Source organism: Oncorhynchus mykiss, chromosome 2 (genome assembly GCF_057628025.1).
Source record: "Oncorhynchus mykiss isolate SJ-2025 chromosome 2, ASM5762802v1, whole genome shotgun sequence".
NCBI lineage: Eukaryota > Metazoa > Chordata > Actinopteri > Salmoniformes > Salmonidae > Oncorhynchus > Oncorhynchus mykiss.
This window is the reverse complement of record NC_143023.1, coordinates 96383590-96404454: the sequence shown is the minus strand read 5'-3', so window position 1 is coordinate 96404454 and position 20865 is coordinate 96383590. Positions and strand designations below refer to the sequence as shown.

Here is a 20865-nt window from a genome sequence, read left to right as displayed (position 1 = left end):
TACTCCCATATTTATTGGGTGAAATATCATTGTGTGCAATCACAGCAGCAATATTTGTGATCTGTTGCCACAAGAAAAGGACAATCAGTGAAGAACAAACACCATTGTAAATACAACCCATATTTATGTTTATTTATTTTCACTTTTGTACTTTAACCATTTGTACATCGTTACAACACTGTATATAGACATAATATGACATTTGAAATGTCTTTATTCTTTGGGAACTTGTGTGTAATGATTACTGTTCATTTTTTTTGTTTATTTCACTCCAGTTTATAATTTCTTGCACTTGTTTTAGTAATGTAAACATATGTTTCCCATGCCAATAAAGCCCCTTAAATTGAATTGGAATTGAGAGAGAGAGAGAGACAGAGAGAGACAGAGAGTGACAGACAGACAGACATACAGACAGACAGACAGAGAGAGAAAGAGGGGGGGGGAGAGGGAGAGAGAGAGAGAGAGAGGGAGAGAGGGAGGGAGGGAGATTGGTAGCGAGAGAGATAATGAGAGAGAAAGAGATTGGTAGAGGGAGAGAGAGATGGGGAGAGAGAGAGATGGGGAAGAGAGAGAGATTGGGAAGAGAGAGAGAGAGAAAGAAAGAAAGACAGAAAGAAAGAAAGAGAGAGAGCTCTCTGTCTTCTGTGTGCATTGTGTAATTCAGTCATAGTGTACCGTGTCATTCAGCTAGTTAGTTAAAGTGTGCCTGTGGTCTGTACTGGGATCAGAGACGGATGGTCTGTTTTACACCTTGACTGAGATTCATTCATGAAACCAAGTGATGAAAATTTCATTTTATTCACACAATGTAACATAAAAATAAAAAAAAACTACGTTGACCCATTCTGTTCAAGAGTTGTCCAATTATTCAACTTTGAACATATTGGTTTCACTAGGCTGTTTGTGCAATTCTTTTGTCAAGATAATCCATCCTATTATCAAATCCAATTACCAAACTTTGGGCAGCAGGTAGCCTGGTGGTTAGACCGTTGGACGAGTAACCGAAAGGTTGCTAGATCAAATTCCCGAGCTGACAAGGTAAAAATCTGTCATTCTTCCCCTGAACAAGGCAGTTGAGCCACTGTTCCTAGGGGGTCATGGAAAATTAGATGTTGTTCTTGACTGACTTGCCTAGTTAAATAAAGAAGAGAAACAGTCAGCTACATGTATATGTGATTATTATTGAGCCTACATCTTGATTTATCGAGGAAACCGTCACTTTTGATTTCTGTCAGCCCCCTCGTAGAATAGATCATGTTTAACATTTGGATGCCCAATGTTGTTATGAATGAACAATTAGGCTATCAAACAATGATAAATCATTGGAATGAATCAGATGAAGCCATAATAAAGGGGTTATGAATTCAAGTAACACGTAAACAGTAGGCTATAGGCCCTTTTAGGCTATCTGTACTTTCTGTCTGTTTGCTCCAGTTAGAAAACAAAGGGTGCGTTGTTTACCGTGAGAAACCACTTGTGGCTTACACACATGATGTTTCGCCATCTCTTCTGTTACATGATTCAGTTGTTCAATAAATTGTTCAGAAAATCCCCCTAAAAATGTATACCACCAAGTTGCCACTGTCTTTGATATTAGATTGTTTTGGTCAAACTTTGAAAGCTAAAGTAATATTTTAGCGACCTCGTAAACAAACGCAGCGCCATTTTGGTGGAAGTTGTGCTACTGTACCCTTGACTGGAGACAGTGTTTCCGGCAGAGAGAAAAGGCACATAGGCCTACAACTTGAGGCTTTTCTCATTTGGGCAAAAGTCTGTCCTCCGTCCTCCATCCTCTCTCCTCCGTGACCCAAAAGTCTGTCCACCGTCCTCCATCCTCTCTCCTCCGTGACCCAACAGTCTGTCCTCCGTCCTCCATCCTCTCTCCTCCGTGACCCAAAAGTCTGTCCTCCATCCTCCATCCTCTCTCCTCCGTGACCCAAAAGTCTGTCCTCCGTCCTCCATCCTCTCTCCTCCGTGACCCAAAAGTCTGTCCTCTATCCTCCATCCTCTCTCCTCCGTGACCCAAAAGTCTGTCCTCCATCCTCTCTCCTCCGTGACCCAAAAGTCTGTCCTCCGTCCTCCATCCTCTCTCCTCCGTGACCCAAAAGTCTGTCCTCCGTCCTCCATCCTCTCTCCTCCGTGACCCAAAAGTCTGTCCTCCATCCTCCATCCTCTCTCCTCCGTGACCCAAAAGTCTGTCCTCCGTCCTCCATCCTCTCTCCTCCGTGACCCAAAAGTCTGTCCTCTATCCTCCATCCTCTCTCCTCCGTGACCCAAAAGTCTGTCCTCCGTCCTCCATCCTCTCTCTTCCGTGACCCAAAAGTCTGTCCACCGTCCTCCATCCTCTCTCCTCCGTGACCCAACAGTCTGTCCACCATCCTCTCTCCTCCGTGACCCAACAGTCTGTCCTCCATCCTCTCTCCTCCGTGACCCAACAGTCTGTCCTCCCCGTGTAAATGTCATTTGGCTGATGAAGTGTGAGTCTCATTTCATTTCTCCAGCCTCCATCTAAACAAGTGGAAAAGAAAGGCAACATATAATTCCATATTTTTAGATGATGCCTGTAGCCAGTAATTTACTTTCTTTGGAAAATAATATCTTCCAACAGGTGTGAGTTGAACCAATGACGAAAGATTACAACAGAGAAATTCCTTCACCTGAAGAAACCATTATCTTCCTTAGAAAGATGGAGGTTCCATCTAAGGCGAGGTGGACCCCAGACGACGTCTCCTCTACCCCATCATCTTCAGGGATGCAGAGGTCCAGTTGCTCCAGTCTGAAGGTAACAGTGCTTGTCTCTACTCAGATCACCTCATGGGAAATTAAAACCCTGTACCGATCTAGGATCAGGTCCCTGTTATTCATATAAACATATTCTTTAAGATCTAAAAGGCAGAACTGATCCTACTCTGTTCTGTTCATTCTGTCTGTCTGTCTGTCTGTCTGTCTGTCTGTCTGTCTGTCTGTCTGTCTGTCTGTCTGTCTGTCTGTCTGTCTGTGTCTCTGTGTCTCTGTGTCTGCGTGTGTCTGTCTGTCTGTCTGTCTGTCTGTCTGTACGTACTGTTCTGTCTGTATTGTTCTGTCTGTATTGTTCTGTCTGTACTGTTCTGTTCTGTCTGTACTGTTCTGTCTGTACTGTTCTGTTCTGTCTGTTTGTCTGTACTGTTCTGTCTGTACTGTTCTGTTCTGTCTGTACTGTTCTGTCTGTACTGTTCTGTTCTGTCTGTCTGTACTGTTCTGTTCTGTCTGTCTGTCTGTCTGTACTGTTCTGTTCTGTTCTGTTCTGTCTGTCTGTCTGTACTGTTCTGTCTGTACTGTTCTGTTCTGTCTGTCTGTACTGTTCTGTTCTGTCTGTCTGTACTGTTCTGTCTGTACTGTTCTGTTCTGTTCTGTCTGTCTGTACTGTTCTGTCTGTACTGTTCTGTTCTGTCTGTCTGTACTGTTCTGTCTGTACTGTTCTGTTCTGTCTGTACTGTTCTGTCTGTCTGTACTGTAGAGTTCTAGGATGAATTATTCTGTCGCATAAACACTCTTCAAAACGGGTTTGTAAAGGATTCCTCGGCTTTAGGAAAACACTGTTTAATTTCCAGGTAAAACACTGTTTAGTTTCCAGGTAAAACACTGTTTAGTTTCCAGGTAAAACACTGTTTAGTTTCCAGGTAAAACACTGTTTAGTTTCCACTGTTTAGTTTCCAGGTAAAATACTGTTTACTTTCCACTGTTTAGTTTCCAGGTAAAACACTGTTTAGTTTCCAGGTAAAAACACTGTTTAGTTTCCAGGTAAAACACTGTTTAGTTTCCACTGTTTAGTTTCCAGGTAAAATACTGTTTAGCTTCCACTGTTTAGTTTCCAGGTAAAATACTGTTTAGTTTCCAGGTAAAACACTGTTTAGTTTCCAGGTAAAATACTGTTTAGTTTCCACTGTTTAGTTTCCAGGTAAAACACTGTTTAGTTTCCACTGTTTAGTTTCCAGGTAAAAACACTGTTTAGTTTCCAGGTAAAAACACTGTTTAGTTTCCAGGTTAAATACTGTTTAGTTTCCAGGTAAAAACACTGTTTAGTTTCCAGGTAAAATACTGTTTAGTTTCCACTGTTTAGTTTCCAGGTAAAACACTGTTTAGTTTCCACTGTTTAGTTTCCACTGTTTAGTTTCCAGGTAAAATACTGTTTAGTTTCCACTGTTTAGTTTCCAGGTAAAACACTGTTTAGTTTCCAGGTAAAACACTGTTTAGTTTCCACTGTTTAGTTTCCAGGTAAAACACTGTTTAGTTTCCACTGTTTAGTTTCCAGGTAAAACACTGTTTAGTTTCCAGGTAAATTACTGTTTAGTTTCCACTGTTTAGTTTCCACTGTTTAGTTTCCAGGTAAAATACTGTTTAGTTTCCAGGTAAAACACTGTTTAGTTTCCAGGTAAAATACTGTTTAGTTTCCACTGTTTAGTTTCCATGTAAAATACTGTTTAGTTTCAAGGTAAAACACTGTTTAGTTTCCAGGTAAAATACTGTTTAGTTTCCAGGTAAAATACTGTTTAGTTTCCAGGTAAAACACTGGTTAGTTTCCAGGTAAAATACTGTTTAGTTTCCACTGGTTAGTTTCCAGGTAAAACACTGGTTAGTTTCCAGGTAAAATACTGTTTAGTTTCCACTGTTTAGTTTCCAGGTAAAATACTGTTTAGTTTCCAGGTAAAACACTGTTTAGTTTCCAGGTAAAACACTGTTTAGTTTCCAGGTTAAATACTGTTTAGTTTCCAGGTAAAACACTGTTTAGTTTCCAGGTAAAATACGGTTTAGTTTCCAGGTAAAACACTGTTTAGTTTCCAGGTTAAATACTGTTTAGTTTCCACTGTTTAGTTTCCAGGTAAAACACTGTTTAGTTTCCAGGTAAAACACTGTTTAGTTTCCACTGTTTAGTTTCCAGGTAAAACACTGTTTAGTTTCCAGGTAAAACACTGTTTAGTTTCCAGGTAAAAACACTGTTTAGTTTCCAGGTTAAAAACTGTTTAGTTTCCAGGTAAAACACTGTTTAGTTTCCAGGTAAAATACTGTTTAGTTTCCAGGTACAATACTGTTTAGTTTCCAGTTAAAACACTGTTTAGTTTCCAGGTAAAACACTGTTTAGTTTCCAGGTAAAACACTGTTTAGTTTCCAGGTAAAACACTGTTTAGTTTCCAGGTTAAATACTGTTTAGTTTCCAGGTAAAATACTGTTTAGTTTCCACTGTTTAGTTTCCAGGTAAAAGACTGGTTAGTTTCCAGGTTAAATACTGTTTAGTTTCCAGGTAAAATACTGTTTAGTTTCCACTGTTTAGTTTCCAGGTAAAACACTGTTTAGTTTCCAGGTTAAATACTGTTTAGTTTCCAGGTAAAATACTGTTTAGTTTCCAGGTAAAACACTGGTTAGTTTCCAGGTAAAATACTGTTTAGTTTCCACTGGTTAGTTTCCAGGTAAAACACTGGTTAGTTTCCAGGTAAAATACTGTTTAGTTTCCACTGTTTAGTTTCCAGGTAAAATACTGTTTAGTTTCCAGGTAAAACACTGTTTAGTTTCCAGGTAAAACACTGTTTAGTTTCCAGGTAAAACACTGTTTAGTTTCCAGGTAAAATACTGTTTAGTTTCCACTGTTTAGTTTCCATGTAAAATACTGTTTAGTTTCAAGGTAAAACACTGTTTAGTTTCCAGGTAAAATACTGTTTAGTTTCCAGGTAAAATACTGTTTAGTTTCCAGGTAAAACACTGGTTAGTTTCCAGGTAAAATACTGTTTAGTTTCCACTGGTTAGTTTCCAGGTAAAACACTGGTTAGTTTCCAGGTAAAATACTGTTTAGTTTCCACTGTTTAGTTTCCAGGTAAAATACTGTTTAGTTTCCAGGTAAAACACTGTTTAGTTTCCAGGTAAAACACTGTTTAGTTTCCAGGTTAAATACTGTTTAGTTTCCAGGTAAAACACTGTTTAGTTTCCAGGTAAAATACTGTTTAGTTTCCAGGTAAAACACTGTTTAGTTTCCAGGTTAAATACTGTTTAGTTTCCACTGTTTAGTTTCCAGGTAAAACACTGTTTAGTTTCCAGGTAAAACACTGTTTAGTTTCCACTGTTTAGTTTCCAGGTAAAACACTGTTTAGTTTCCAGGTAAAACACTGTTTAGTTTCCAGGTAAAAACACTGTTTAGTTTCCAGGTTAAAAACTGTTTAGTTTCCAGGTAAAACACTGTTTAGTTTCCAGGTAAAATACTGTTTAGTTTCCAGGTACAATACTGTTTAGTTTCCAGTTAAAACACTGTTTAGTTTCCAGGTAAAACACTGTTTAGTTTCCAGGTAAAACACTGTTTAGTTTCCAGGTAAAACACTGTTTAGTTTCCAGGTTAAATACTGTTTAGTTTCCAGGTAAAATACTGTTTAGTTTCCACTGTTTAGTTTCCAGGTAAAAGACTGGTTAGTTTCCAGGTTAAATACTGTTTAGTTTCCAGGTAAAATACTGTTTAGTTTCCACTGTTTAGTTTCCAGGTAAAACACTGTTTAGTTTCCAGGTTAAATACTGTTTAGTTTCCAGGTAAAATACTGTTTAGTTTCCAGGTAAAACACTGGTTAGTTTCCAGGTAAAATACTGTTTAGTTTCCACTGGTTAGTTTCCAGGTAAAACACTGGTTAGTTTCCAGGTAAAATACTGTTTAGTTTCCACTGTTTAGTTTCCAGGTAAAATACTGTTTAGTTTCCAGGTAAAACACTGTTTAGTTTCCAGGTAAAACACTGTTTAGTTTCCAGGTAAAATACTGTTTAGTTTCCAGGTAAAACACTGTTTAGTTTCCAGGTAAAACACTGTTTAGTTTCCAGGTTAAATACTGTTTAGTTTCCAGGTAAAACACTGTTTAGTTTCCAGGTAAAATACTGTTTAGTTTCCAGGTAAAACACTGTTTAGTTTCCAGGTTAAATACTGTTTAGTTTCCACTGTTTAGTTTCCAGGTAAAACACTGTTTAGTTTCCAGGTAAAACACTGTTTAGTTTCCACTGTTTAGTTTCCAGGTAAAACACTGTTTAGTTTCCAGGTAAAACACTGTTTAGTTTCCAGGTAAAAACACTGTTTAGTTTCCAGGTAAAAACACTGTTTAGTTTCCAGGTAAAATACTGTTTAGTTTCCAGGTAAAACACTTTTTAGTTTCCAGGTAAAACACTGTTTAGTTTCCAGGTAAAACACTGTTTAGTTTCCAGGTAAAATACTGTTTAGTTTCCAGGTAAAATACTGTTTAGTTTCCAGGTAAAACACTGTTTAGTTTCCAGGTAAAACACTGTTTAGTTTCCAGGTAAAACACTGTTTAGTTTCCAGGTAAAACACTGTTTAGTTTCCAGGTTAAATACTGTTTAGTTTCCAGGTAAAATACTGTTTAGTTTCCACTGTTTAGTTTCCAGGTAAAACACTGGTTAGTTTCCAGGTTAAATACTGTTTAGTTTCCAGGTAAAATACTGTTTAGTTTCCACTGTTTAGTTTCCAGGTAAAACACTGTTTAGTTTCCAGGTTAATTAAATACTGTTTAGTTTCCAGGTAAAATACTGTTTAGTTTCCACTGTTTAGTTTCCAGGTAAAACACTGTTTAGTTTCCAGGTAAAACACTGTTTAGTTTCCAGGTAAAATACTGTTTAGTTTCCACTGTTTAGTTTCCAGGTAAAACACTGTTTAGTTTCCAGGTAAAATACTGTTTATTTTCCAGGTAAAATACTGTTTAGTTTCCACTGTTTAGTTTCCAGGTAAAACACTGTTTAGTTTCCACTGTTTAGTTTCCAGGTTAAATACTGTTTAGTTTCCAGGTAAAATACTGCTTAGTTTCCAGGTAAAACACTGTTTAGTTTCCACTGTTTAGTTTCCAGGTTAAATATTGTTTAGTTTCCAGGTAAAATACTGTTTAGTTTCCAGGTAAAACACTGTTTAGTTTCCACTGTTTAGTTTCCAGGTTAAATACTGTTTAGTTTCCAGGTAAAACACTGTTTAGTTTCCAGGTAAAACACTGTTTAGTTTCCACTGTTTAGTTTCCAGGTTAAACACTGGTTAGTTTCCAGGTAAAACACTGTTTAGTTTCCAGGTAAAACACTGTTTAGTTTCCAGGTAAAATACTGTTTAGTTTGTAGGTAAAACACTGTTTAGTTTCCAGGTAAAACACTGTTTAGTTTGCAGGTAAAATACTGTTTAGTTTCCAGGTAAAACACTGTTTAGTTTCCAGGTAAAACACTGTTTAGTTTCCAGGTAAAATACTGTTTAGTTTCCAGGTAAAATACTGTTTAGTTTCCACTGTTTAGTTTCCAGGTTAAATACTGTTTAGTTTCCAGGTAAAATACTGTTTAGTTTCCACTGTTTAGTTTCCAGGTAAAATACTGTTTAGTTTCCAGGTAAAATACTGTTTAGTTTCCACTGTTTAGTTTCCACTGTTTAGTTTCCACTGTTTAGTTTCCAGGTAAAATACTGTTTAGTTTCCAGGTAAAACACTGGTTAGTTTCCAGGTAAAATACTGTTTAGTTTCCACTGTTTAGTTTCCAGGTAAAATACTGTTTAGTTTCCAGGTAAAACACTGGTTAGTTTCCAGGTAAAATACTGTTTAGTTTCCACTGGTTAGTTTCCAGGTAAAACACTGGTTAGTTTCCAGGTAAAATACTGTTTAGTTTCCACTGTTTAGTTTCTAGGTAAAATACTGTTTAGTTTCCAGGTAAAACACTGTTTAGTTTCCAGGTAAAACACTGTTTAGTTTCCAGGTAAAATACTGTTTAGTTTCCAGGTAAAATACTGTTTAGTTTCCACTGTTTAGTTTCCAGGTAAAAACACTGTTTAGTTTCCAGGTTAAATACTGTTTAGTTTCCACTGTTTAGTTTCCAGGTAAAATACTGTTTAGTTTCCAGGTAAAACACTGGTTAGTTTCCAGGTCAAATACTGTTTAGTTTCCACTGTTTAGTTTCCAGGTAAAACACTTGTTTTGTCTTCTCCCTTCCAGGTAAAACCCTTTCACCCACGAAAACACCCCCATTACTAACCTTTTGGTGAAAAGGTTTTACCTGTAACCCAAAGGGATTCTCTTATCAGGACAGTCATTCATCCAAATAACTCTTTATGGCAGGTTACTTTTCAATAGGCGGCAGGGTAGCCTAGTGGTTAGAGTGGAAGGGTGGCAGGTAGCCTAGTGGTTAGAGTGGAGGGGCGGCAGGTAGCCTAGTGGTTAGAGTGGAGGGGCGGCATGGTAGCCTAGTGGTTAGAGTGGGGGGCGGCAGGTAGCCTAGTGGTTAGAGTGGAGGGGCGGCAGGGTAGCCTAGTGGTTAGAGTGGAGGGGCGGCAGGTAGCCTAGTGGTTAGAGTGGAGGGGCGGCAGGTAGCCTAGTGGTTAGAGTGGAGGGGCGGCATGGTAGCCTAGTGGTTAGAGTGGTGGGGCGGCAGGTAGCCTAGTGGTTAGAGTGGAGGGGCTGCAGGTAGCCTAGTGGTTAGAGTGGAGGGGCGGCAGGTAGCCTAGTGGTTAGAGTGGAGGGGCGGCAGGTAGCCTAGTGGTTAGAGTGGAGGGGCGGCATGGTAGCCTAGTGGTTAGAGTGGCGAGGGGCGGCAGGGTAGCCTAGTGGTTAGAGTGGAGGGGCGGCAGGGTAGCCTAGTGGTTAGAGTGGAGGGGCGGCAGGTAGCCTAGTGGTTAGAGTGGAGGGGCGGCAGGTAGCCTAGTGGTTAGAGTGGAGGGGCGGCATGGTAGCCTAGTGGTTAGAGTGGTGGGGCGGCAGGTAGCCTAGTGGTTAGAGTGGAGGGGCTGCAGGTAGCCTAGTGGTTAGAGTGGAGGGGCGGCAGGGTATTCTAGTGGTTAGAGTGGAGGGGCGGCAGGTAGCCTAGTGGTTAGAGTGGAGGGGCGGCAGGGTAGCCTAGTGGTTAGAGTGGAGGGGCGGCAGGTAGCCTAGTGGTTAGAGTGGAGGGGCGGCAGGTAGCGTAGTGGTTAGAGTGGAGGGGCGGCAGGTAGCCTAGTGGTTAGAGTGGAGGGGCGGCAGGTAGCCTAGTGGTTAGAGTGGAGGGGCGGCAGGGTAGCCTAGTGGTTAGAGTGGAGGGGCGGCAGGTAGCCTAGTGGTTAGAGTGGAGGGGCGGCAGGTAGCCTAGTGGTTAGAGTGGAGGTGCGGCAGGTAGCCTAGTGGTTAGAGTGGAGGGGCGGCAGGTAGTCTAGTGGTTAGAGTGGAGGGGCGGCAGGGTATTCTAGTGGTTAGAGTGGAGGGGCGGCAGGTAGCCTAGTGGTTAGAGTGGAGGGGCGGCAGGGTAGCCTAGTGGTTAGAGTGGAGGGGCGGCAGGTAGCCTAGTGGTTAGAGTGGAGGGGCGGCAGGTAGCCTAGTGGTTAGAGTGGAGGGGCGGCAGGTAGCCTAGTGGTTAGAGTGGAGGGGCGGCAGGTAGCCTAGTGATTAGAGTGGAGGGGCGGCAGGGTAGCCTAGTTGTTAGAGCGTTGGACTAGTAACCAGAAGGTTGCAAGTTCAAACCCCCGAGCTGACAAGGTACAACATTCAATGAATACATTTCTCTAAAACAGGCTATAGGCTACATGTGCACCACCAAGTCAGAACAGTAGTCGAAATTAAGAGCGGAAAAGGGACCCAATTATTAGGGTGAGGCACATGGGCTACTAACAGCTTATTACACAACATACACTTAGTATTACTTTCTTGGCTACAGTATACATTTCTCCCTGGCATAATACTTCATTAATGCAGCAGCATACAAGACATTTTTGGACTCACCTTGTTGTGCCATGCTCACTTGAACAGGAAGGTGGTGCGGCGGTCCATCGTGGGAAAGTTTTGTCATCAAAGTCTGGCATTATCAGGATTTATGGTGTTTTCAAGACAACTGGGAACCAGGAAAAAAAGCAAGGATGAATCATAATGATGTCAGTGATCTTCAGTCGTAGCTCTAGAAAGAGGCCCGAGTTCTCGAGTTGGATGACCGTTCAAAACTTATTTTCCCAGTCGGAGCTTGTTTTTCCCGAGTTCCCAGTTGTCTTGAACTCACTGAAGTCAGATTTCACAGTTCCGAGTTAAACAGTTGTTTTGAGCGCGGAACAAATCATGCTTCATTGAAAGCATGGCCAATGTTGAATGTTTATAATTTTAAACTAGGAAAAGAGACCCTTCATCTTTAGCTTTGTACCACACGGACACTCCACTCAATAACAAGCCAATGATTGCTTTGCAATGCTTGCAGTTAGCCATTGATTCCTTCCAAACCATTCATTTTTGAATTTGCGAAGATCAACCTGTTTTGTAATGTTTATGTCCAATGGCCGATAAGTAACGATACGTTTTATCTATAATTTATCTATAAAAGGATTTGCCAGTAGATTGTCGCCTTGATTCATGATGATGACTGCTAGCTAAGATTTTGAAAGTATGATGTTGACATGATCAGTCCAATGAAGGCTACTGTAGATGTAATGTGATGAAACATAATTTTATCATCAGTGGTCAATGATCTTGAGCCTTCTTGGATGGGCACTTCTAATTTAACTCTATAGCAGCACCCAAGGAGCTTGAATTTTTGAGCTCTACGAATAGACTTGGCGGGGAAGTAGTGTCCCCATGAGTGACAGAACACTGAGCCAATCACGGCGCAACTAGAGAACATTACCCACACCTACGCTCCGTATTTTCTAGGCTGAAACACCTGCATTTTGGAGCAAAAAAGAGACCATGTTTGTATGCGGTTTTATTTGTGTGTGTGTGTGTGTGTGTGTGTGAGCGCGAGTGCAGGGGGTCATCTGACTGAAAGTCATTTGACTGGCTTACAGGGAACATACTAAAAGCATCTCTTACAGGAATCTAGTGGCAGTGTAAGACAGTGTGTACTGTATATCATGCTGTAAGACAGTGTGTGTATCATGCTGTAAGACAGTGTGTATATCATGCTGTAAGACAGTGTGTATATCATGCTGTAAGACAGTGTGTATATCATGCCGTAAGACAGTGTGTATATCATGCTGTAAGACAGTGTGTAGATCATGCCGTAAGACAGTGTGTATATCATGCCGTAAGACAGTGTGTATATCATGCCGTAAGACAGTGTGTATATCATGCCGTAAGACAGTGTGTATATCATGCTGTAAGACAGGGTGTGTGTGTGTGTGTGTGTGTGTCTTTGTGTGCTGTAATACAGTGTGTGTGTGTGTGTGTGTGTGTGTGTGTGTGTGTGTGTGTGCTGTAAGACAGTGTGTGTGTGTGTGTGTGTGTGCTGTAAGACAGTGTGTGTGTGTGTGTGTGTGTGTGTGCTGTAAGACAGTGTGTGTGTGTGTGTGTGTGTCTGTGTGTGCTGTAAGACAATGTGTGTGTGTGTGCTGTAAGACAGTGTGTGTGCGTGTGCTGTAAGACAGAGTGTGTGTGTGTGTGCTGTAAGACAGTGTGTGTGTGTGTGCTGTAAGACAGTGTGTATGCAGTGTGTATGCAGTGTGTAAAGTATGATATACTGTACAATCTTTGGTTTCCCTAATTGATTATTGCAAAACAGAAACTTGAGAGAACTTGACTGCAGTGGAACGTAGTGAATATTATCTAATAATGATCATTCAAGGTGTTACACTAAACAAAAATAACATGAAGCTTCTATACTGAACAAAAATATAAACGCAACATGCAACAATTTCAAAGATTTTTATTGAGTTGCAGTTCATATAAGGAAAATAAATGTATTAGGCCCTAATCTATGTAATTCACATGACTGGGAATACAGATATGCATCTGTTGGTCACAGATATCTCTTAAAATAAAAGGTAAGGACATGGATCATAAAACCCAGTCATTATCTGATGTGACCACCATTTGCCTCATGCAGCGCGACACGTCTCCCAAAGGTGATCAGCCTGTACAGCTCTGGTGGACATTCCTGCAGTCAGCATGTAAATTGAGATATCTGTGGCATTGTGTTGTGTGTCTCAAAAACTGCACATTTTATAGTGGCCTTTTATTTTCCCCAGCACATGGTGCACCTATGTAATGATTATGCTGTTTATTCAGCTACTTGAAATGCAACACCTGTCAGGTGGATGGATTATCTTAGCAAAGGAGAAATGCTCACTATGGGCCCTCAACACTTAGCCCTTAGTGCCCTTTGAACTGCAACCCCCCTCCCTCCCCCATACCCTGCAGGGTATTATAAAGTGGGAAAAAAATGTCCTGACCCAGGGCTGCTGTGTGTGTGTGTGTGTGTGTGTGTGTGTGTGTGTGTGTGTGTGTGTGTGTGTGTGTGTGTGTGTGTGTGTGTGTGTGTGTGTGTGTGTGTGTGTGTGTGAGAGAGAGAGAGAGAGAGAGAGACTGTTTGTATGTCTGTGTACTGTTTGCCAGTAGCTTGTGTACTGTGTGTGTACAGTAGTTGTCTTGGTATATGATTAGTGCAGCAGATGACGACTTTACCGTGCATTAGCTTTACACAGTGTATAAACAAGCACTGCATCTGTAAAATGAGTGAGGTAGCCCTCAGCAGCAAGTGACTTACTGTAACAGAGTTTAGGGCCTGTCCTTGTCCTGATCTGGGCTCAAACAAGGGACCTTCATGGTCCTGTGTTGCTCAGTTTGTGAGAGCCTGATGCAACGCCAGGATGGTGGGTCCAATGGCCACCCATACGAAAAAAAGTAAGTTGCTAAAAGCTTCTGCTAAATGGCATATGTCAAGCAGCACCGTCAACACCAGTGACCCAGAAAAGCCCAGGCGTTTCTATGTCTTGGGCTACAGTACTTCTAGGTCCTGTGCGATGGACCCTACTACTGCACTGCGCACACAGCTAACTACTCACCAGTGCCACATCAGCTACAGGGTTATTCCATTAAATTATTCTCTTTTGGGTATTGTAATTTACTGGAAAAATCCATGAATTAAATAATTGTTTCTTCTTTCATGAAGAGCACATATTCAACTTCATAAAAATATATGCTTTCCCATTTCAAGAGGTTAAATGACTATAGTAAGTGCCTATTAAGTACCAGATAAAGTAACAGGGTTGATGATTTCTTCTTAAATCAGCCATACATCTCCTTGTGCCCCTCTAGCCCCAACAGGTTTTAAATCAGCCATACATCTCCTTGTGCCCCCCTAGCCCCAACAGGTTTTAAATCAGCCATACATCTCCTTGTGCCCCCCTAGCCCCAACAGGTTTTAAATCAGCCATACATCTCCTTGTGACAGGGGGAATGGAAGCTTGGTGTGTGTAACAGGGAGTGGCAGTTGAATGCAAGCTTTAACCCTCAAATTATATTGTAAAAAAAAAAAAAAATCTCATCGGTCTGTGGGTAGCAAGGTTGACGTGCTATGCTCGACCAGCTCAGCTTAGATTTGACCTTAAAATGAATCACTAATCACAATTATAATCTTGAGAAATGACTTTGTCAAAGCAACAAAATAACTGTATTTATGATGGTGAAAATGTTACAATGATGGTGAAAACTTGGAGAGATTTTGGTGCACATGTAACGGATGTGAAACGGCTAGCTAGTCAGCGGTGGTGCGCGCTAAATAGCGTTTCAATCAGTGACATCACTTGCTCTGAGACCTTGAAGTAGTAGTTCCCCTTGCTCTGCAAGGGCTGCGGCTTTTGTGGAGCGATGGGTAACGATGCTTCGTGGGTGACTGTTGTTGATGTGTGCAGAGGGTCCCTGGTTCGCACCCGGGTTTTGGCGAGGGGACAGTCTAAAGTTATACTGTTACACACCGACCCACTGGAAAAAACTTTGTTACAACGTATGTTGACGTGGAATCTACGTGGAAAATACATTGGTTTAAAAAAAAGTGAATCAACGTAAACTGTCGTTTTGATGTTAAAATATCAAACACAAGATTATGTCATTATGTAAAAAAAGAAAATTAACATAAACAAACCTTGTATAAAATATGTTGAAATTATATCCTCTATCAGACAAAAGTCCAGCCCTGCTTAGCTATGATATTTGTCACTGTCTATAACCAATGCACTGTCGTGAGAATGCTTATTGAGAGGTCTCCACTTAAAAACTAAATAGATTCACTGTTGCTATCAAAGTAATTCCAAAGGGTAGGTTTTTTAACGGGGCAAACGAAATGTGAGCATACAACAGCTATAGTTTCAATTCAACCCAGAATTCAACTAAACCAGAAATGTGACATTGTTTTTCTTTTGGAATTTGGGTTGTGCTTTTAGGTGTTTGAAAGCATAGTGATGACACATAAATAGATTTAAAAAAATAACGTGTGGCTGTCTTTTTGAGTGGGTGATTATCGGTTGTAATCTCATTGATCTTGGTGTGCCCAATGGGGAGGTAGAAGTCATATAGGAAATCTGATTTATAGAATTGTCCATGTGGTACATATTAAAGGGCCCTTCATTTAATATAGCGTGCTTTTAAGTACAATATTGTTGGACAATTTCTACTTAGAATATCAAAGGGACAAAAAAGGGACTCATTTCGTTGAATGATCCTACAATAGACGTTGCAAAATAAAATTAGCAAGTTTGGTTTCTGTTTTTTGACAACTTTTTCGAACAGGACGTATTTTTGGATGTACTCTGATTGAGCTTGTAGACTCACGGTTTCTCAGTGTATTTGGGATGTACTCTGATTGAGCTTGTAGACTCACGGTTTCTCAGTGTATTTGGGATGTACTCTGATTGAGCTTGTAGACTCACGGTTTCTCAGTGTATTTTTGGATGTACTCTGATTGAGCTTGTAGACTCACGGTTTCTCAGTGTATTTGGGATGTACTCTGATTGAGCTTGTAGACTCACGGTTTCTCAGTGTATTTGGGATGTACTCTGATTGAGCTTGTAGACTCACTTTGTTTCCTTTTAATTTATTTTATATATGTACTTTTATCCTCATTTTCAGTATTTTACATTTTAACTCTTACAACTGTCAAATCGGTGTTCCATTAAGTAGGACACGATTTCATGGAGTAGAAAAGAGATTCAGAAACTTTAATTTTTTTTACATTATTAAAAGTACAAACAATTAATTTCAAGATTTATGTAAGTGAAATGTTAATTTATGATGCTGAGGCCTGCTGTGTTCTGGAAGTTAGTTTCCTGAGTGTATTACTTTGACCCCAGATCAAGGTAGGGTCATGTGCAAGTATTCTAGCCAGTCACACAGGGTTGCCACACAGACATACGTATAACATGAGCTAAATCACAGCTCCTAGGAATTCAGTTTGTGGGATTCAGGAAATCTGGACTTTTTATACATGGTGAAAACCTTTCTCAGGAAGTCTCCCCATGGACTCTGTCACACCTGGGTTCAAATACTATTCGGAATCATTTCAAATACTCGATTGAGGCTTGATTGAGTTTGCCTGGTGCACTGGAATTAATAGAATAGATGTATGAGAAAATCCTGCCCATCTGGCACTACCAGGAAGGCTAAAGCAAACGCTCAAAATTATTTTCAAGATTTCCAATAATTTGAATCCAGGTCTGGCCTATGTTCTGGCGTAAAACTGCATTTACACAGTCAGCCCAATTCGGATAATTTATTCACTAAATTGTATTTGGACCAATCAGATCAGCTCTGAAAAAGATTGGTGAAAATATCTGGGATCGGTCAAATGACCCAATTAGTGGTAAAAAATATAATAATTGGGCTTCCTGTGTTAACACAGCCTTGGAGACATAATGTGGGGGACCCCTATACCTTGACAGCAGAACCCAGTACCTTATGTTGTAGCTCCTACGTGTATTCAGCTGAAAGCTGCATCAGATATTTTTCAGAGCTGATCTGATTAGTCAAAAGACCAATTAGCGGGGGGGGGGAACAAAGATCAGAATAAAACACAGCCTCAATGGAAAACAATGGGGCGAGGCGATGATGAGCTATCGTGTTGTTCTGAACTGTGACCCAGTTTGGTGCTGAACGTTTTACAGAAACAAAGGGGCTATTCTATTCTACTGAAGTCCCCTCATGCCCAACCCACCAAGCCTAATTACTCAGTGATGTAACGACCGTATTCTAAAATCCACCCGCATCATTCCAATTTTGGCTGACTGACTGAGATGGACTAGTGTGAGGAAAATGTTAAATGATCGGTTGTGTGTGTTGGATTTGAAATTAATACATTCATTCAACCAATTTAGACCCATCAGACTAATGGTATCTGAGGTGTTGCTGGATCTGTAAACAGCTTCTCCGTTATCTATGTGAATGATTGAATAAATAAATGAATGAATGAATGAACTGGCCTCGTTCCCAGGAAGACTGTTGCTGAAATGTAATTTGTCACAGGCCGAACTTAGAAAGGTCTTATTGTAAAAAGCTAAGGAATCAACATAAGTTGATGACAACATACTGTATGTTAATGACATTGATGAAAGCATAAATTAATGGCATGGAAATCATTTCAAGTGACGTCTCAGTTACGACTTTGCCGGAAACATTTTCCCAGAAGCAGAATCTCTGCATCGCAAGGCCAGTGTCATATCTTCAGCGTTCAGAGAAACACAGTACATCTGAGGTCAAGTTGCTACTGTTGAAAATATTTGAATAGAAATATGAATGATGTATGCCATACTGAACCACTGATAACTCAGATGAGTGTCTTTGTGCTTCTTCTCTGATGGACCGAAATAGAAATGTCCTGGTCTATCTGAGGTGAAGTCTTTGTGTCCAACTCTGCCTTTTGAAGAAAGGATCTCACTGATGACAACACTGCAGGGCTATTTTCATCCCGATCAATTTTCATCCCTAACAATGTAGTCCGGAGACTGATGCTGACACTCACCTGTTTCCCATTAACTGTCCTGAGTTATTGCCATGAGGCTGAATATGTCAGAGTCATGAGATTATGACTCATGAGATTGAAGACCTCTTTTAATCCTGTTTTTGTGAAGACTGCCTACGGAGATCAACAACGAGCTAGGACTCGGCATTCTTAGACCAGGCACTTATTAGTCTGATTTTGTTGTAATATATATATTTTTTATTTTGTTGACCTCTTTTTCTCTCTCTCTTCTTCTTCTCCATCTCTTTAGATGTTCCTGGCTGCCCTGTCCTTTGCCTACTTCTCTAAGGCCTTGTCTGGGAGTTACATGAAAAGTACGATAACCCAGCTGGAGAGGAGATTTGATATCCCAAGTTATTTGATAGGTGTTATCGACGGGAGCTTTGAAATAGGTAAATACTGTACCCGCATATCTACAGTACATGTTTTGTTTGCTTCTCTACCTAGCTATGCGTTTGTGTTTCTTCTTCTTCTTCCTTCTTCCGCCTTCTCTTCCTCTTCTACCTTCTTCCTCCTTCTCTTCTTCTTCTACCTTCTTCTCTTCTTCTTCTTCCTCCTTCTCTTCTTCTTCTTCTTCTTCCTCCTTCTCTTCTTCTTCTTCTTCTTCTTCCTCCTCTTCTTCTTCTTCCTTCTCTTCTTCTTCTTCCTTCTTCCTCCTTCTCTTCTTCTTCTTCTTCTTCCTCCTTCTCTTCCTCTTCTACCTTCTTCCTCCTTCTCTTCTTCTTCTACCTTCTTCTCTTCTTCTTCTTCCTCCTTCTCTTCTTCTTCTTCTTCTTCTTCCTCCTTCTCTTCTTCTTCTTCTTCTTCCTCCTCTTCTTCTTCTTCCTTCTTCTTCTTCTTCTTCCTCCTTCTATCTTCTTCCTCCTCCTCTTCTTCTTCTTCCTCCTCCTCTTCTTCTTCTTCCTCCTTCTCTTCTTCTTCTTCTTCTTCCTCCTTCTCTTCCTCTTCTACCTTCTTCCTCCTTCTCTTCTTCTTCCTCCTTCTCTTCTTCTTCTACCTTCTTCTCTTCTTCTTCTTCCTCCTTCTCTTCTTCTTCTTCTTCTTCCTCCTTCTCTTCTTCTTCTTCTTCTTCCCCCTCTTCTTCTTCTTCCTTCTTCTTCTTCTTCTTCTTCCTCCTTCTATCTTCTTCCTCCTCCTCTTCTTCTTCTTCCTCCTCCTCTTCTTCTTCTTCCTCCTTCTCTTCTTCTTCTTCCTCCTCCTCTTCTTCTTCTTCCTCCTTCTATCTTCTTCCTCCTCCTCTTCTTCTTCTTCCTCCTCTTCTTCTTCTTCCTCCTCTTCTTCTTCTTCCTCCTCTTCTTCTTCTTCTTCCTCCTTCTATCTTCTTCCTCCTCCTCTTCTTCTTCTTCCTCCTTCTCTTCTTCTTCCTCCTTCTCTTCTTCTTCTACCTTCTTCTCTTCTTCTTCTTCCTCCTTCTCTTCTTCTTCTTCTTCTTCCTCCTTCTCTTCTTCTTCTTCTTCTTCCCCCTCTTCTTCTTCTTCCTCCTCTTCTTCTTCTTCCTCCTCTTCTTCTTCTTCTTCCTCCTTCTATCTTCTTCCTCCTCCTCTTCTTCTTCTTCCTCCTCCTCTTCTTCTTCTTCTTCCTCCTTCTATCTTCTTCCTCCTCCTCTTCTTCTTCTTCCTCCTTCTATCTTCTTCCTCCTCCTCTTCTTCTTCTTCCTCCTCCTCTTCTTCTTCTTCTTCCTCCTCTTCTTCTTCCTCCTTCTCTTCTTCTTCTTCTTCTTCTTCCTCCTCTTCTTCTTCTTCCTCCTCCTCTTCTTCTTCTTCCTCCTTCTATCTTCTTCCTCCTCCTCTTCTTCTTCTTCCTCCTCTTCTTCTTCCTCCTTCTCTTCTTCTTCTTCTTCTTCTTCCTCCTCTTCTTCTTCTTCCTCCTCTTCTTCTTCTTCTTCCTCCTTCTATCTTCTTCCTCCTCCTCTTCTTCTTCTTCCTCCTCTTCTTCTTCCTCCTTCTCTTCTTCTTCTTCTTCCTCCTCTTCTTCTTCCTCCTTATCTTCTTCTTCTTCTTCCTCCTTCTCTTCTATCTTCTTCCTCCTTCTCTTCTTCTTCTTCCTCCTCTTCTTCTTCTTCCTCCTCTTCTTCTTCTTCCTCCTCTTCTTCTTCTTCTTCCTCCTTCTATCTTCTTCCTCCTCCTCTTCTTCTTCTTCCTCCTTCTCTTCTTCTTCTACCGACTTAGCTATTCATGCTGTATGTTTCACGGAAATGTTAGGGTGCATCAGTTGGATGAGCCACGATTACGTCTTCCCGTGCGTGTCATCGTAGGACCAACACACTATATGCCAATTCATGAGCTTCCCTTTGAACAAATGTGGCTTCTTGTAATCAATGGTGGGTGGTGTAATACAACCTCAAGAGCTAATGGAGCTAATACCTATCCTATGTTCATTCTAGCCCTGTAGTTTCTACAAGGCATCAGTGGTGTTGAATGCTGCTACACTAGTGCTCTTATTGTCAGCATATGACCCTGGTCTGTAGTGCCAGTCGCTGGGGTTTCTATTGGCGATGTACGTTTTCCGTTGACAATTGCATCAAAAGTAGGGCTTCTTTGTTAAAGCAGAGATCATATGTCCACATGCTGGATCCTTTGGCTCACTGTGTTAGAGCATATAGGTGATTGATTAACATCAGAGTTGTATTATAACCTGATGAAGACAGCGTGTCTGTCCAAACGTTGGCTATTAAATTATTGCATCTGAGCTCCTAGAGTGTGAGGCTCTCCTTTCAGCTTTTGGTACACTATATGTGCCGTTGTCAATGTTGATAGTTTCGTAAGCACTTTTGGATAAAAGTGTCTGCTAAATGACCATCATAGAGTCATATCAGAATAACATCCTGACGCTCTACATTTTCTCTGGTATAAAAACAGAATCACATCTGTGGTTCAGATGTAAACGTCTCTTGACCAATAGTGTTGCCGTTCTGAAAGTGTGACCACCTGTAACTGTCAAATGGGCCCAACCATATCTCCTTCCCCACCCCTTCCCCTCATCCCTGTATTGTAGGTAACCTATTGGTGATCGCCTTTGTGAGTTATTTTGGTGCCAAGCTTCACCGACCTAAGATCATAGCGATCGGATGTGTCCTGATGTCGTTTGGGACGTTCCTCATCGCCATGCCTCATTTTATTTTAGGACGGTGAGTAGTAAGACGAGTGCACAACTTGTC

General features: G+C 40.9%; 1 protein-coding gene across 1 annotated transcript in view; it reads left to right on the top strand.

Annotated features, from left to right (window-relative positions):
- The first annotated feature begins 2499 nt into the window (after positions 1–2499).
- LOC110502500 (solute carrier organic anion transporter family member 1C1-like) overlaps positions 2500–20865 on the top strand; it is a 47256-nt gene continuing 28890 nt past the window's right edge. The window contains exons 1-3 of the mRNA XM_036960073.2: positions 2500–2782; positions 17959–18100; positions 20703–20835. Of these exons, the coding sequence (XP_036815968.1) occupies positions 2624–2782; positions 17959–18100; positions 20703–20835 (434 nt within the window). The 5' untranslated portion in view covers positions 2500–2623. The remainder of the gene's footprint in view (positions 2783–17958; positions 18101–20702; positions 20836–20865) is intronic.